Source organism: Trichomycterus rosablanca, chromosome 1 (genome assembly GCF_030014385.1).
Source record: "Trichomycterus rosablanca isolate fTriRos1 chromosome 1, fTriRos1.hap1, whole genome shotgun sequence".
Classification (NCBI taxonomy): domain Eukaryota; kingdom Metazoa; phylum Chordata; class Actinopteri; order Siluriformes; family Trichomycteridae; genus Trichomycterus; species Trichomycterus rosablanca.
This window is the reverse complement of record NC_085988.1, coordinates 79,898,732-79,915,373: the sequence shown is the minus strand read 5'-3', so window position 1 is coordinate 79,915,373 and position 16,642 is coordinate 79,898,732. Positions and strand designations below refer to the sequence as shown.

The window sequence follows — 16,642 nt, the reverse complement described above, 5'->3', positions numbered from 1 at the left end:
AGTTATAACATCTGCCTGTCATTGTTTCCTAAATCAGATTTTTTAATGAGATTATCTCAAAGAACCCACTGGAGTTTAAGGCTTACACTTTCATTACTATATTTACTTCAAAAGTATTTAATCATAAAACACTCATGCAAATTGAAGTGTGAACATGTTCCCACCTATTTCAAAGCTTCCATCTATAAATCCTATCAGAGAGCTGGGGATGTCAAAGCGTCTCTCAATCTGAGTGATGGAGCTCTTCATGTAACTGCCCTGAAACGCTTTGGCGAAGTAAACAAATGACAAGGAGACCAGAAACATCTGAAACACACAAAGATCAGTAGAATTGTTTAAACATAAGTGGCTCATTATTAAAAATCCTACTAATCATTCTGTGAAAAAGATATTCTTCAATGCGTTTTGGATTGTGAATTCAGCTTCAGTCAGTAAAATTTTGCCTTCCTGCTGCATCACAAAAAAAAAATTAGCTTTTCCTTTTGTGTTGGTTTTAAACTGTTACATGATTGTTTGTCAGAAGGTAAACACACAGCCTTCATGTGGGACAGTCGTAGTTCAGCGGTTAAGATATTGGACTAGTAAAAGGTTGCCGGTTCAAGCCCCACCACTGGCAAGTTGCCACTGTTGGGCCACGGAGCAAGACCCTTAACCCTTAATTACTTGAATTGTATTCATTAATAATTGTAAGTTGCTTTGGATAAAACAATCAGCTTAATGCTAAAAATGTGAATGAGATAGTGAGACTTGGACTCTGAACACACATTTTATGGCACTAAAACGCAATACACTAATATTAAAGTTAAATATTAAAAATGTTCACAGTTTTAATGCCAACCTCTCTGTGAATCATCGACAGCTTGTATAACCCAGTACATGACCCATCACTAAACACAAACCCCGTCTAATTACTGAGGGCTCAGATCATATCCGATCCCAGGAGAGCTCATTAAATGTTTTTACTAAAATTGTTTCTGTGTTTCTAATGTTTTTTATACTTGAATAGTAAGCCCAGTTTGGCTACAAGTTATACAACAGATTATACAAACTTCATTTATTTGCAATTATTTAAAACTATTTTTTGTTTAACTATTGTCATTAAAATACACTTGTTGTCAATTTGTAAATAAATCTTTTTTTCTCATTTAAGTGATGTTTGAATTAGACCTGCATTTAAGGCAAGGTAGCAAAATTTGCATGACTGTTCATCATTGATATTAATATCAAAGTACCCAGTAATGCCTCCCACTGTCTGAACAAAAAGAACGAAGAGCCATTTTTTGAACGGCTCTTTAAAATGAACAGAGCCAAACGATCCGGCTCCCTTCAAAGAGCCATAATTCCCATCACTACTCTCTAAACTGTCTCTAACTGCGGTGAAGAAATGTTTAGTAGATGGTAATGAACTGTTTCTACAACAATAATAAGTACAAATGAAACTAAAATAACTTTAGATTAGACTTCAGATACTGAATCTAGCTAAAACATTTAAAAAAGAAAACCATAATAAATACTTAGTAAAATGAACAAACAACAAATTAAAAGAGAGTTGGGGATCCCATTTTAAAAATAAATTATATTCCAAAGAATATTGGGAAAATTATTATTATTTTTATTCTCATCATTTGCTTTAGCCTGGTCAGGTTTGCAGTGGGTCTGGTTCCAGGACTCACTGTGCAATACATTAGGATACCCTGGAAAGGGCACCAATCCATTGTCCTTCAGCCTGTTTAGATGCCCAACTGGCCAAGGGTGGGGTAGTATATTAGACTGCTGCACCACCCCAGCACATAATAATAATAATAATAATAATAATAATAATAATAAATATAAGTAGTTTATAAGTAGTTTTAGTGGGTTTGTCTATATACAATTTACAAACAATGTCCTTTGTACTTATTATGATATGGAGGGACGGATTGATGGATGGATGTATGGAGAGATAGATAGATAGATGGATGGATAGATAGATTGTTAGGTAGAAAGATGGACGGACGGACGGATGGACAGAAGACGGATGGATAGATAGAGAGATGGATAGATGGATGGATAGATGGACGGACGGACGGACAGACAGATAGATAGGTAGATGGACGGACGGACGGATAGATAGATAGAGAGATGGATGGATAGATGGGCGGACGGACGGCTAGATAGATAGATAGACAGACGGACATTTATTCTGCAGCAACTGCTTAATCCTGGTCAGGGTTGTGATGGGTGTGATAGATGTCTGGGTTTCCTCTGGGTAATCAGTGGGTTTCCTTCCATCTCCAAATTTACCACTTAGTGGACTGGCTGATCTAAAACTCTAGGTGAGTAAGTGAGAAAGTAAATGCACTGCAGTAGACTGGCAACAAACCCAGGGTGTAGTGCTATTCTGCAACCTAATGTTTCTGGGTTCTATCTGACCCTTTGCCTTGTTAAATAGGGTGAAGCAGGTACTGAGGATAAATTAATGTTACTGCAGTCTGTGACATTTATTTTGCATTAAATAACCATAAAACAATTCTATTGTGACTGAACTTTTTGTGTTTTGAGTAATGTTTTATTTTTCAGGATAAAATGACTGACCTTCAGTTTGGAGCAGCATGGCTGGCGTGGTTCTTTCTTCTCCACACTCATGGTAACCTGAAGAAGAATGAGACGAGAGCGGATAATGAAACAAACCTCCTCGACTGTCCTGTATCTACTGTATCCAGCATCATTGTGCACATGTCCAAACATTTGTTTTTCTACTATTATTTTAACCTTTAGAAACAGAAGTTAAAGGGAAGGACCCCTGAGGATGTTTTATAAGAGGATTTTACTGAACACCACCTATTTCCTGCGGGAGGAAGGGTGTTTAAAAAATCAAAGAATTCGAGGATTGTGTGCAGGAAAATGTTTTCCTGGTATTGGTTTGATGATAGAGACAATAAACATTCTGTTTGTGTGTGTATGTGTGTGTTTGTGTGGAGGGGGAGTGATGCTTTTTTAAAAGTTTATGTTTTGAAGTCATGCAGGCTGTAAAAGCTGTATCTTAAAGAGACCGCACTGCTGCACCATGATTATAGATATATCATATACACTGATCAGCCATAACATTAAAACCACCTCCTTGTTTCTACACTCACTGTCAATTTAATCAGCTCCACTTACCATATAGAAACACTTTGTAGTTCTACAATTACTGACTGTAGTCCACCTGTTACTCTGCATGCTTTGTTAGCCCTCTTTCACTCTGTTCCTCAATGGTCAGGACCACAGGACCACCACAGAGCAGGTATTATTTGGGTGGTGGATGATTCTCAGCACTGCAGTAACACTGACATGGTGGTGGTGTGTTAGTGTGTGTTGTGCTGGTATGAGTGGATCAGACACAGCAGCGCTGCTGGAGTTTTTAAATACCGTGCCCACTCACTGTCCACTCACCTTGTAGATGTAAAGTCAGAGATGATCGCTCATCTATTGCTGCTGTTTGAGTTGGTCATCTTCTAGACCTTCATCAGTGGTCACAGGGGCACTGTTGGCTATATATATTTTTGGTTGGTGGACTATTCTTAGTCCAGCAGTGACAGTGAGGTGTTTAAAAACTCCAGCAGCGCTGCTGTGTCTAATCCACTCATACCAGCACAACACACACTAACACACCACCACCATGTCAGTGTCACTGCAGTGCTGAGAATCATCCACCACCTAAAAATTACCTACTCTGTGGTGGTCCTGGGGGCTAACAAAGCATGCAGAGTAACAGACAGTACAGTCAGTAATTGTAGGACTACAAAGTGCTTCTATATGGCAAGTGGAGCTGATAAAATGGACAGTCAGTGTAGACACAAGGAGGTGGTTTTAATGTTATGGCTGATCAGTGTATGTATATACAGTATATGTTTATATACCTAAATGTATACATATCATACACAGATGATGGAACTATTATTGTATCAGTGTTTTTTGTATTTTATAATATTTAATTTTTATTATTTTTTACTATTAGCATTCGGTTGGCACAGCAGTAAAGTGCCAGTCCAAAGCCCAGCTAAAAAACAAAGGACATCCGGAGTAAAAACTGGGCGAACAATAATTATTATTGTTATTATTATTATTATTGGCTATGTCTTTGATGGATTTATGCACTACTGTATTGCTGGTTTGTGCCCAGTATTTCAGGGTAAACAGGGTCCCAACGTGACCCCGATCTAACTAAAGCGGTTAATAAAAATGTATAGAGAAACACTCTATACACATGAAAAATTAAACACATGCATGTAAATACAATATTGACATACAGTATGTTTATCTATAATACACTATTGCATTCATTTCTTACATTCCTGTAACATAACCGCTAGATAGTTGTAGCCTAGCGGTTAGGGTGCTGGACTAGTAATCAGAAGGTTGCTGGTTTAAGCCCCACCACTGCCAGGTCACCTCTGTTGGGACCTTGAGCAAGGCCCTTAACCCTCATTTGCTTAGACTATGAGTCGCTTTCGATAAAAGTGTCTGCTAAGTGCAGAAAATTTAAACCTATTACATACATTTAGATAAATGCCTGTAATGTCTGTAAGTTTAAAAAAAAGTTGGGACAGAGTAATTAAAAAAAAAGAACATTATGAAATGCTCAAAAACACCATAAACAGCTTTTATCACCAACAGATTAGTGTAGCCAGACAAATGTGTGTAAAGGGCAAAGCCAGAAACCGTTACTAAACGCCTGCGATCTTTGATCCCTTAGATTTAGAGCATGTGATACATGATGGTATTACAGCTTTTGTTGCTCTATCTACAAACTCAAGACTACCATGCACTGCAAAGCCAATTGTCAGTGATGTTCAGAACTGCTGCTGATTTTGCTAATTTTGCTAATTTTAGATTAGTAATGAATGTTTAGATTGTAATGAATGTCATGATCTCATCGCAGTGGAGTGCATTAATGCCCATGATATGAGTAACTTGCACGTCCCTGACGGCATTATTAATGCTAAAAGATTTCTACCCATTTTGGAGAAATGTGCTGCCCTGTAGTCGACATCTTTTTCAGGGACGTCCATGCATATTTCAACATGACACCAAGTCACGCTCTGCATGTGTTACATCAGCACGGCTGCATGATTAAAGAGTCCTAGACTGGCTGCAGTCCAGACATTATGAAACTGTCAAAACATTATGAAAATGTGCACAATATGCCAGCAAAAGCCTTGTACCAGACAATTACTAAATATTTATAACGTACTTATAAACACTATATGGACAAAGGTATTGGGGCACCCCTTCTAATTTATGAATTCATGTATTTCAACCACAACAACTAATCTAAGTTTTTTTCTTAATTTCCATTTTTGATTTTCTAATTTTCTATGCTTTTTACATTTTAAAACATTTCTATTTTTTGTATAAATATATATTTTGTCTATTTTGTAACTACTGTGACAAAAGCATTTAACTGCCATTGTACTGTGTATGTGACAAATAAACCTTGATTTGAATTTATTTGAATTGACCCTTTTCTGTTCCAACACAACTGTGCCCTTGTGCACAATTCATTGTCTATAAAGACATGAAAAACAGCTGGATTTAAAGAAACTCCAGTGACCTGCACAGATTTTTGACCTTTGCCCCACTGAACAGATTTGGAATGAACTGGAACATCAACTGAGGCTTTTTTGACCAGCACCAGTGCCCAGCTGTATAAATGCTTCTTTAATTAAATATGGACTGTTCTACATTATTATAAAAACAACTATGGATTATTGTACCTGTTGTTTAAAACACTACAGTTTATACAGAAAAGTAAGAAAACATACTTTTTAATAAGGTTTATATTCTTCACATGTATACATTTTAAGTGATGCAATATTTTTTCTATATAAATTAATACATCATTAATGGTAACACATATTCATATGTTATATTATTTATATTTATATTATATTTTATATTTATAGTTTTTAAGTAAATATATACACTGGAAGTACATTAAATCCATAGCTGTCTTGAACCCTGCCCTCCCCAAGCTGCTATTAAATGCACAGATCTTTACATTCTGTACATAAATATATACTATTTTATAATGATTAATTATTATTGATCCGTATCTGCTTTGATGAGATACCAGTTACACTGTTCAGTTTGCACTATTCAACCACATGTATACAGTACATCTATATTGTTTCACCATGTAAATACTCAGATTTCTTATCATTTTAGCTTTTTCTGTGCTGCACCAAGTCTAATATGTTTTTATCTTATTTTCATTTTATTATTGCTGCTGGTCTCACTGAGAAGCTACCAAACATTGTATAAATACAGTAAAGTCTATCTAATAGTATCTTATCTTAAATAAAACCAAAGCTTTACTTGATTTTCAATATACAGTATAATGTTAATACTAAGATATATGATCTTTAGTAACTATAGTACAAAACATACAATATGCATAACATATAATGATACATATTGATACTATAGTTATAGATACAGTGATTGTAAATGTATAATAATACTATAATACTATAAACAGTGTTTAATTTACTTTTAAATATTTTATATAATTTACAATACAAATATTATAAAAGACTTAAAGCTAACAGAAAGAGAAAATGTCACTTTACCAGCACTCGATCTCAGGTTCCTCACCAGACTGGATCAAGTGAAAGAAGAAGAGAGAGGGTATAGGGTAAATGGGACTTTGTACCAAACTTTAAAACATGACCCCCCATGACACATGGTAGCCCAGCATTAATGTTAAGTTAACCTGTTGATTATGTCAACATTGTGACGTTGTAAAGAGGAGGAAACTAATGAAGATGAATGCATGTCATTACGGTGTGTGAAGAAAACAATTAAAGGTAATGAACGAGGAATGCTTGTCGAGGTGTGAGGCTCTTATCAAAAACAGTGCTGTTTGATTACAGCACATGGAACATGTGCTTTGTTCAGAGACGTTGTTGTGGTACTGCTAGTACAATATGCTTTCCAAAGTCCAACGTGCTGTTTATACAGGATGTAAATCTCAGCCAAAGGAATTTTTTATATCTGTGTGACGTGGTATAAAATGAGCATGTGGTTTATGGCCTGTTATACAGCTGAACTGTAATCAAACAAGTTCCACTGTTGTTATAAGTAACATCAACTAGAAAGAAAAAAATCTAATCTGTTGTTTAAATGGTAACTAAAGCTCATTGCATGTGTCTGTGTATTTCTATGCATTATGCGGTTGCAGATGAACCAGTGTTTACAATTTCAGCATTTAGCAGGTGCTTTTATCCAAAGCTGAATAGTGATTGATATTAATAGATGCACATGGTTTTTCACACGTGCTTCCCACATTTTTCCCTTATACAGTTAATGCACATATGCACCTTACCTACTGTGAATAATCTTTACTGCACAATCTTTCTACTTGAAGTCTGTCAGTGTATCGAACTGTACACATTCACTGCACACTTTGATGCTGTACTGTTCATGCCACTGATATACTGTTTATTTTATTCTATGTTTATATATAATATACCTTTTCTATTTTTTATTTAAATTCTGTCAGTGTACCGTACTGTCATATTCATTGCACAATGCCTGATGCTGTACTGTTCATGCCACTGCTATATTTTTTTATTCCATGTTTATATATAGTGTTCCTATGTATGTTGACACCTGTACCAAAAGAAATTACTTGTACATCTGCTACTTGGCGAACAATAAAGATTATGATTCTGAATACAGTTTGAACAATTAAGGACCTTGCTCAAGAGCCCAACAGTGGTGGTGGTGGTGAGGCTTGAACTTAACCTTATGATTACTAGTCCAGCATTTTAACCACTGAGCTACACAAGTCCTAAAAGTCGCTAGATGTCGCTAAATGACGTTTATATCTTATTATAAATAGTGGTAGCACATCTTGATAGATCTGTATCTTATTATAAACTATAGGTAGGTATTAGGTATTTATCAGGATTTTAATTAAATGAAAATGTACTACAAAACATTTTGTAGTAAATAATATGCTAACCCTCTATGAGGGTTTTGCCTCCATGATTTATCAAACCCTGTTGGACAAGATCCCAGTGAGAAAATTATAGATCACACAGATCTTATATATAGCTACAAAAAACATGGAATAAGGAACAAATAATTAGAACAGAACTGACAATGTAAAAGCAACAAAATTGTTTTACGTATCCAAACAGCTAAGTACAAGATAACATAATAAATGCTCAACATATTCACTCAGTAATTAACTTTATTAGACACAACCATTACTGTACCAAATAACCGAATAATTTTTGTGTTGTTGTATTGTTAAGGTCGCAGATGGTTATTTAAAAACGCTTGGCTTCCCTAGATGTAAGAAAAACGCTCTAAAATCACTGAACGCATGTATTAACGTGCAATAAAACGTTAACACATAGCATTAGATAAACAACTGTTATTCAACTGTTATGCAATCAAGTATAGCTAATTTGAGCACCTTGCATAGTTCTGAAAAAGAATACAAAACAAGTAACATAATAACGCCATTACATACACTTAAACTTTAAACTTTTAATGGAATTAAAACTAAAACCATACATTACTAACCGCTAGCAGAAATAAATTAGCCAATGGTAGCACAATTATAGGCATTCCACTCAATGTGCGCATGCTCTGTAGGACAAATCGATGGGTATTGGGTACTTTGGGTAGGATAAATCAACAGAAGAATGGCAGCACCCGCTGCTCGTTGAGGACAGTAACTGCAAACCGAAATGTGCTTTCACGTCCGAGTCTCCAAAAGTCTCCAATAACACCAGAAAAAGTCGCTAGATTTGTCGCTAGTCGCTTTTTTGAAAAAAAGTCGCTAGAGGGGTCTGAAAAGTCGCTGAACATAAATTGGCAACACTGTATGTGTAGTAGCTGGTTTTTTTAAGTCCTTTTACAGAACTGATTTACTTTACACTTTTTCTTTATGCTTTTTATTGCTAAGCCAAGATTCTAAGCTTTCTTCCGGCGCTGTGTGAGCAGCTGCCCGTTACAGCAAGTCCGTCTTTCTTGTTTTTTTTGTTTTTTTTGTATTTATTTTACTCTTTGTCTTTTTTCTCACGTTTTTTCTTTTACGTATCGTATCTTTACACAATCCTGTGCAGCCATGGACGTGGAACTCGCAACATTAGCTGTGTTTTTTATGTAATAATGTCACTCATACCTAATCTTACATGTTCATGGCGAAATAAGAGGTGCAATATGTATCTTATTTACAATAAGAGCAATACGTAATATATTTTGCATATCTGAATGTATATATTATTTTTTAGATATTTATAAGTAAATAACTACACACTATGTGTGCAATATTGTCACTTAGTTGTATTTCTTTCTGGGGTTTTTTCTGTCTTCATACTGCTGTAACAAGTTAATTTCCTTAAGGGGATCAATAAAGTCTTATCTTATCTTCAATAATGTCTGTAAAGTCTACCTAATATTATACCTACCTATTAACTGTATTGGAATTGCACATCAAAAATGTGAAGAGAAATATTTAGAAACAAACCTCTCCCATGATGCTTATTGTTTAATTGGATTAAGCATATTTCACAAATAATATGAGTATTGTGGGTTGTTTCTTTTTTTATTATCCATGTTTTGCTTGTTTCAAAGGGATTGCATGATCAGGGTCTGTTGAAAGGATGTGAGACAGAGGGCACTGGTGATGAAGTAGTGACATGACTTTACATGCTTGGTCCTAGTTAAATTACATTGAATAGTAACACAAGAACTCTTGGGAAAAATCTGGCAACTTCAAAAGTGTGAAATACAATTAATTTACATTAAAATTCTGCCAGGGAAATTGAATTAAAATGGCTGCAAACCATGTGTATATGAATATGTTTTATTATTTATTTATTTTATTTATTAGCATTTTAAGGTCATGTTTTACAGTTTGGTTACATTCATAATAGAATTGGTAGTCATTCATTACACAAGATTCATCAGTTCACAAGTTTATTGTCAAACTCAGTCATGAACAATTGTGTATCTCCAATTCACCTCACTTGCACGTTTTTGGACTGTGGGAGGAAACCGGAGCTGCCAGAGGAAATCCACACAGACACGTGGCGAACATGCAAACTCCACACAGAAAGGACCTGGGCCGCCCCACCTGTGGATCGAACACAGGACCTTCTTGCTGTGAGGCGACAGTGCTACCCACCGTGCCGCCCCCGATTATGTTTTATTAAAACCTTTTAATCTTTTTTAAAAAAGGAAAAGGATACATCCAATTTCCCATGCACACTGACCATCCTGCAGTATTTACAACACCCTTGCTGGCCAAAGGTCAAAGGCTAGCTAAATGAATTTATGCTTTAAAGCCACACTAAACATTGTAACTAAGATAAACTTTAATTTAAATACATACTAATAATTGAAAAAAAAATTACACTGACAAATGTTTTGTGTTAGATTACAACTCCAAATCAGAAAGAGCTGGGACAGTATGAAACATGCAAATCATAAAAAACACAGAGTTTCTTACATTTACTCAACTTTATTTAATTTATTAATAAACATCCATTCCTGCATTTCAGACCTGCAACACATTCCAAAAAAAGTTGGGACAGTAAAGCATTTACCACTTTGTAATGTTGCCATTCCTTTCACCACACTTAAAAGACGTTTTGGCACCGAGGAGACCAAGTGATTTAATGTTTCAGCTTTTATTTTGTCACACATTGTCTATTGGGGACAGGTCAGGACTGCAGGCAGCACATGTTGCTCTTAGATCTCAATGTACTTCTCTGCATTAATGCTGCCATCACAGAAGTGTAAATGACCTTTGCCGGGGGCACTGACACGACCCCATACCATGACAGACCCTGGCTTCTGGACTTGTTGCTGATAACAGTCTGGATGGTCCTTTTTGTCTTTGGTCTGGAGCACACGGAGCACATGGCCTCCATTTTTTTCCTGGAATGCTAATTCATCTGACCACAATACACGTTTCCACTGTGTGATGGTCCATCCTAGATGCCTCAGAGCCCAGAGAAGTCGACGTCGCTTCTGGACATGGTTAACATAAGGCTTCTTTTTTGCACAGTAAAGTTTTAAGTATCATTTGTGCATTTAACTCTGTATTGTAGTGCTTGACAAAGGTTTGATAAACTAATCCCTCACCCATGTGGTTATATCAGCTATTGTTGAGTCCGAAGATCAGCTTACGTTCAGCTTAAGCTTGCTCCCTTGGTCTTTACGCACTGGAATTTCTCCCGATTTCTTGAATCGTTTAATGATATTATGCACTGTAGAGGGAGAAATATGCAAATCCCTTCCAATCTTTCTTTGAGGTTCATTGTTCGTAAACATTTCAATCGTTATCTCACACATTTGCTGACAAACTGGAGATCGTCTGATCATCTTTGCTTATCAGAGACTCAGCCTTTCCTGGATGCTGCTTTTGTACAAAACCATGATTACAATCACTTGTTTGGAATCACATCATTATTTAGTTTCGTCACCTCATTACTAGCCCTAACACTGTTGCCTCACAGCAAGAAGGTCCTGGGTTCGATCCCCAGGTGAGGTCGTCCGGGTCCTTTTTGTGTGGAGTTTGCATGTTCTCCCCGTGTCTGTGTGGATTTACTCCGGGTGCTCCGGTTTCCTCCCACAGTCCAAAGTGCATGTGAGGTGAATTGGAGATACAAAATTGTCCATGACTGTTATTGATATAACCTTGTGAACTGATAAATCTTGTGTAATGAGTAACTACCGTTCCTGTCATGAATGTAACCAAAGTGTGTAAAACATGACGTTAAAATCCTAATAAACAAACAAACAAACTAGTTCTAAATTGTCCCTGTCCCAACTTTTTTGTGTTGCAGGCCTGAAATGCAGGAATGGATGTTTATTAACAAATAAAAAGAAGTTGAGCAGATAAAACATGTAATATCTCTGGTTCATCCTGTCTGCAATCGAATAAAAGAGTGAAGTAAATGTAAGAAACACTGCATTTTTATTTTATTTGAATTTTCCATACTGTCTCAACTTTTTCTGATTTGGGGTTGTAAATATGAAAATAAATAACTATGTTCAACACAGTGCATTGCATATATTTTATTGAGTGATTACATCAGCATACACATTAACAGAAAATGATCATTTCCAACATAAAGTGCTTCAAAGGAAAAGGATTCTTTGAATGCAAAACACCTGAATGTAAAGTCATTAATGTTCCCAGAGTCTTCAACATTTTGAACACAGATTGATTACAGCAGAAAACAGAAAAGACAGATGATCAAACCATCAATCACTTCAATTACAGAAAAAAGTAATCATCTAAACAAATCATGCAAATCAAATCATGTAACAGATCCACATGTGAACCAAACTTAGATCCACTTTTCATTAGGTTATCATTGTAGAAGTGGTGAGGAGGTTCAGAGGTTTCAGACTTTGCAGTCACAGTTGGTGATGTGTTTGTAGCTGTACTTGGTTGGTGGAGCTCCACTGCATTCCAGAGAAATCTCCTTCATCTCATAGTTACCCATCTGACAGCAAAGTTGATCCTGTTCCAACTGCAGAACCTCACCAGATCTCACCCACCTACACAGTAACGAATAATACACACGTTACATAATAACCAGAACACACTGCTTTACTGTAATAAACACATTTACACAAGTACAGTGGTACCTTGTAACTTAACGTCCCCTAAACTCAAAATCTTTGAAACTCAGTGCCCTTTGTTGAGAAATGTGTACCCTTAAACTCAATGTGTTCAGTTTGTTTTTAAAAAATGTATTTATTTAATTTTAAATTTACAATGAACAGCCGCTTTGTTCAGTGCTTGGCTTGAGCGGTGCAGTAATACGTCATCAAAATGCAAATTAGATACAATAGAAAAAAGTATTAAGTAAATAAAAGACTCAGTTAAAAATCATTGATTAAATAGGCTAAAGGTGCATATGAAATATTAACTAAGTATTGCAGAACAATGTTGGTAGGAATAAATACAGTATATCTGCAATATGTAATATAATAGAAAAATTAGTGTCTTGGCATTAAATGTCCAGAGATGTGCAATGACATAAACAGAGTGACAGATCATGCTTCATGAGTCTGTCCTAATAGTCCTGGTATTAAGTCAATGAGCAATGATGTCCTGGCACAGTGGGGATGAGTTATACAGTGAGATCGCTGTTGGTACAAATGATTTCCTGTATCGTTCCTTCTTACAGTGGAGCTGAATGAGTCTGTTACTGAAGGTGCTCCACTGTCTGACTAGCAGGTCATGGAGGGGAAAAAGTATGAGATGAATATGAGACGAACATGACCTAAAATATATGCCAGTCCACGGGACCGTGGAATGGGAACGCATTAACAGGTTTTCCATACATACTTATGGGAAAAAATAACTTGGAACTCAACGCCTTTTAAACTCAATGCCACTCCCAGAACCAATTGACATTGAGTTTCAAGGTACCACTGTATTGTCCATAGTGCTACATGTAGGTACGGCTATGTGTATCACAAAGAGTCATGGTAGCCATGCATTGTCACCCCTCTTTTTGCCGTTTTTTAGGAGAAAAATGTGAACCCTTTGTTACCTGGATTTTTTTTAAATGTTCCCAAAAATGTGATGTACAAGGCAATCATAGAAAAGAATAAATACATGCTAGACAAACAAAAAGTATTTTTTTATGAACCACTTTGCTTAAATCGTATTTGTCACTGCTGCATCTGAAATCACATACTTAAACAGTACGTACTAGATTTGAAGCAGTGTGCACTGCTCAGCCGGTAAAGCAGTAGGTTCTCAAGTGTGCAGTATGTACGCAACCTCGTACGTACTACGTCTGCCATCTCACCGTCACGTGATGCATGACGTCTCATCACCACAGTTATAACAACTTTTAAATCGGACAAAATAAATTCTGTCGTTCTCCACAAAGCTACTCATAACGTTACTCAGGGCTATACGCAATCATAACCTTTTTAATATTTGTCTTACACCGCTTTCCGCCATCTCTCTTCTTCGCTACGAACGCCTTTGCTGCGCCAGTTGAATTATGGGATAGATTATCGGACCGTGTAAGTGTGCATTGTTTGCATACTCAAAAATGGCTGCCCAAGCATTAGGTCATCTGGGTACTTTTTGCATACTGTTTAATGTACACTACGTATTCAGACACACTACCTTCTCTCACGTACTGCTTTTGCGTACTGTTCAGTATGGAAGTATGTGATTTCGGACGCAGCTTTTCTTGGAGAAAAAAAATATATTTTACACATTATATGGCCAAAAGTATGTGAACATGACTTCTAATTATTGAGCTTAAGTGTTTTAGACACACCCATTGCTAACAACTGATTAATTATATAACCATAAAATAATATATTAATAAGTATTATTAAATTATATTAATAAATGGTAGCACACAGGATTTGAATAAATCTCCATTAATAACAGCAAAATGTAAAAAGAAAATCTCATGTTTTTTTACATTATTAAAATCTAAAACTGATAATCCATGTGATCCACAATATTTCAAAAAGCATCTTGTGATTACTTGACTGTCACTGATTTGAAGTGCTTCAAAAATTAGGTATCGGTCAGGTGACTGGAGGAAAATACATCACAGTTAACACTTCTTGATCTTCTTCAATCTTTAAGTACAGTCGTTGTTTTAAAGCTTTGAGGTTTGAGATTTGTAAGTAAAAAACAACTAGAGAAATGCAAAATGCCAGCAGTTTTACTAGTGATCTCAGATTATTGGTCACCACCGTACATGAGATAATAGTTTTGTCAACACTGTCTACATAGTTTTGAACATTGTCTAATTTTATGACTGAAACAAAGATCAGACCACGTTTTATAAATAATGAATGTGGGAATGTCTTGATTTTTTAAAGTGCGTTTTTTGTTTTATTATTATTATTTTAGTTATATTTCAAACTAAGTGTCTGAGCCTGAAGCTAACCATGAACAAATAAAGCAAATGAGAAATGATTCTTACAGAGATTTGGAGTCACAGTAGCCTCCACATCTGGGCAGATCCACTTCTTTTGTGCAGTTATCCAGGGCAACTTTCATTCTGGTCAGCCTGACTTGACATGATACTTCACCTAGAAGAAGTAACCAATCCAACATATTTATTATTCCTCATCCATTCATAGAGTTGAAGATATTTTATAGTTTAGACAAAGTTTGCATACATGTAAACAATGTTTCACTGTTTTCTTGTTGCAACTACATCTTTATCAGATACATGCTTTATGCATCTTCCAAAAATGTTCAGCTTCAAAATATTAACATACAGCAACGTTTCTTGTTTGACATTATTGACTACAGCTTGTTACCCATGACCATATAAATTGGGCTAGTTTAACTGCACACGTGTTGGATACATTCAACAGTGGTCTTTTTGACAGGGTAAAAAATTCTTAGTTTATGCCAAGAGAATGGTTGTTCGGATGGTCAGATGTAATCAAAAACAAACAAACAAAAAAAGCTTTGATGAATTAGAAGTTGTTGGAAAATGGGTAAAATACAGCAGTAAAATATACTAGTCCACCAGTGCTGAGATCTCGAGCTCTTAAGTTTGAATCTCAGCTTTGTTATCAGCTGTCTGGGCGCCTACACAGACACATTACCATCATCTATAAAACTATAATAATCATTGGGGATGCAAACTTTTTTCCATCTGTCTGTCAGTTTTTATCCATTTGTCTGTCTGTCTCTGCCTGTTTGTCTGTTTCTCTCTGTCTGTTCGTCTGTTTCTCTCTGTCTGTCTTTCTGTGTGTGTGTGTGTGTGTGTGTGTCTGTCTTTTGTCTATCTGCCTCTCTCTCTGTCTGGCACACTGTCTGTCTCTCTCTCACACACAGAGACACACACACTTACAGCAGGACATGTTGTAGTAGGACAGAGTAAAGGGACACACTTTTATACCTGCTGGACCTGCATGTCACCACATCTGTAATGTAAATGTGTAGGGAGGGTGTACAGTGTGAACATATTAAAAACATGTTATTTTATATGTTCTTCACACATGAGCCAAAGGCAAGGAGTCTGAGGTTAAAATAATAATAAATAGCATCATTTTTCTTTTGGTTAACATTGAAAACGGATCCCACAGACCCGAACACCACACAAGGGTTAAACATGCCTCTGCATTACAGATATTATACACACCCTTCACTAACACCTTCACGGTAATTTAGAGTATCCAGATTGAAGTACCCAGAGTTGAGTTCAGGGTTCAGACTTCATGAGTTCAGGGCCCTTACATTACATTCAAATATAAAGTAAGAAATACTAATATAAATGTTGCTTACATGTATAGCAGCAGTGATTCTTGTCCCACACTCTGAATTCCTGTATACACACATCAAATTAAATAAAATTAAACATTACTAAATCCCAAAACACCAAATCTTAATTACAAACAGTATGGTGTGGCACAGTTTGAACAGTCTCACCTCAGAACAGTTCTGCTCAGGACACACGCTTTTCTGCATCTCAGTACCTTCACTGGTACAGCTGAATGTTACACAGGGATCAGTGTGGTCCTTCCAGGACTCACCCACCTGAGCATATTACAGAGACAACATCAACATCAGTTTCACACAGTTTACTGCTATACATCATATATAAGGCCCTACCTAATTCACGGCAGTGAAAATCACGTC

At 36.2% G+C, this 16,642-nt stretch overlaps 2 protein-coding genes across 2 annotated transcripts in view; both read right to left on the bottom strand.

Annotated features, from left to right (window-relative positions):
• Nucleotides 1-6,648, bottom strand: part of LOC134316063 (solute carrier organic anion transporter family member 1C1-like) — a 33,039-nt gene extending 26,391 nt beyond the window's left edge. Inside the window, exons 1-3 of the mRNA XM_062996474.1 lie at nt 6,594-6,648; nt 2,575-2,631; nt 165-306 (exon numbers count right to left, since the gene is read on the bottom strand). Of these exons, the coding sequence (XP_062852544.1) occupies nt 165-306; nt 2,575-2,625 (193 nt within the window). The 5' untranslated portion in view covers nt 2,626-2,631; nt 6,594-6,648. The remainder of the gene's footprint in view (nt 1-164; nt 307-2,574; nt 2,632-6,593) is intronic.
• Nucleotides 6,649-12,057: 5,409 nt separating this feature from the next.
• Nucleotides 12,058-16,642, bottom strand: part of LOC134328769 (uncharacterized) — a 71,258-nt gene continuing 66,673 nt past the window's right edge. The window contains exons 43-46 of the mRNA XM_063010025.1: nt 16,433-16,540; nt 16,289-16,328; nt 14,970-15,078; nt 12,058-12,555 (exon numbers count right to left, since the gene is read on the bottom strand). Coding sequence (XP_062866095.1) covers nt 12,399-12,555; nt 14,970-15,078; nt 16,289-16,328; nt 16,433-16,540 — 414 coding nt within the window. The 3' untranslated portion in view covers nt 12,058-12,398. The remainder of the gene's footprint in view (nt 12,556-14,969; nt 15,079-16,288; nt 16,329-16,432; nt 16,541-16,642) is intronic.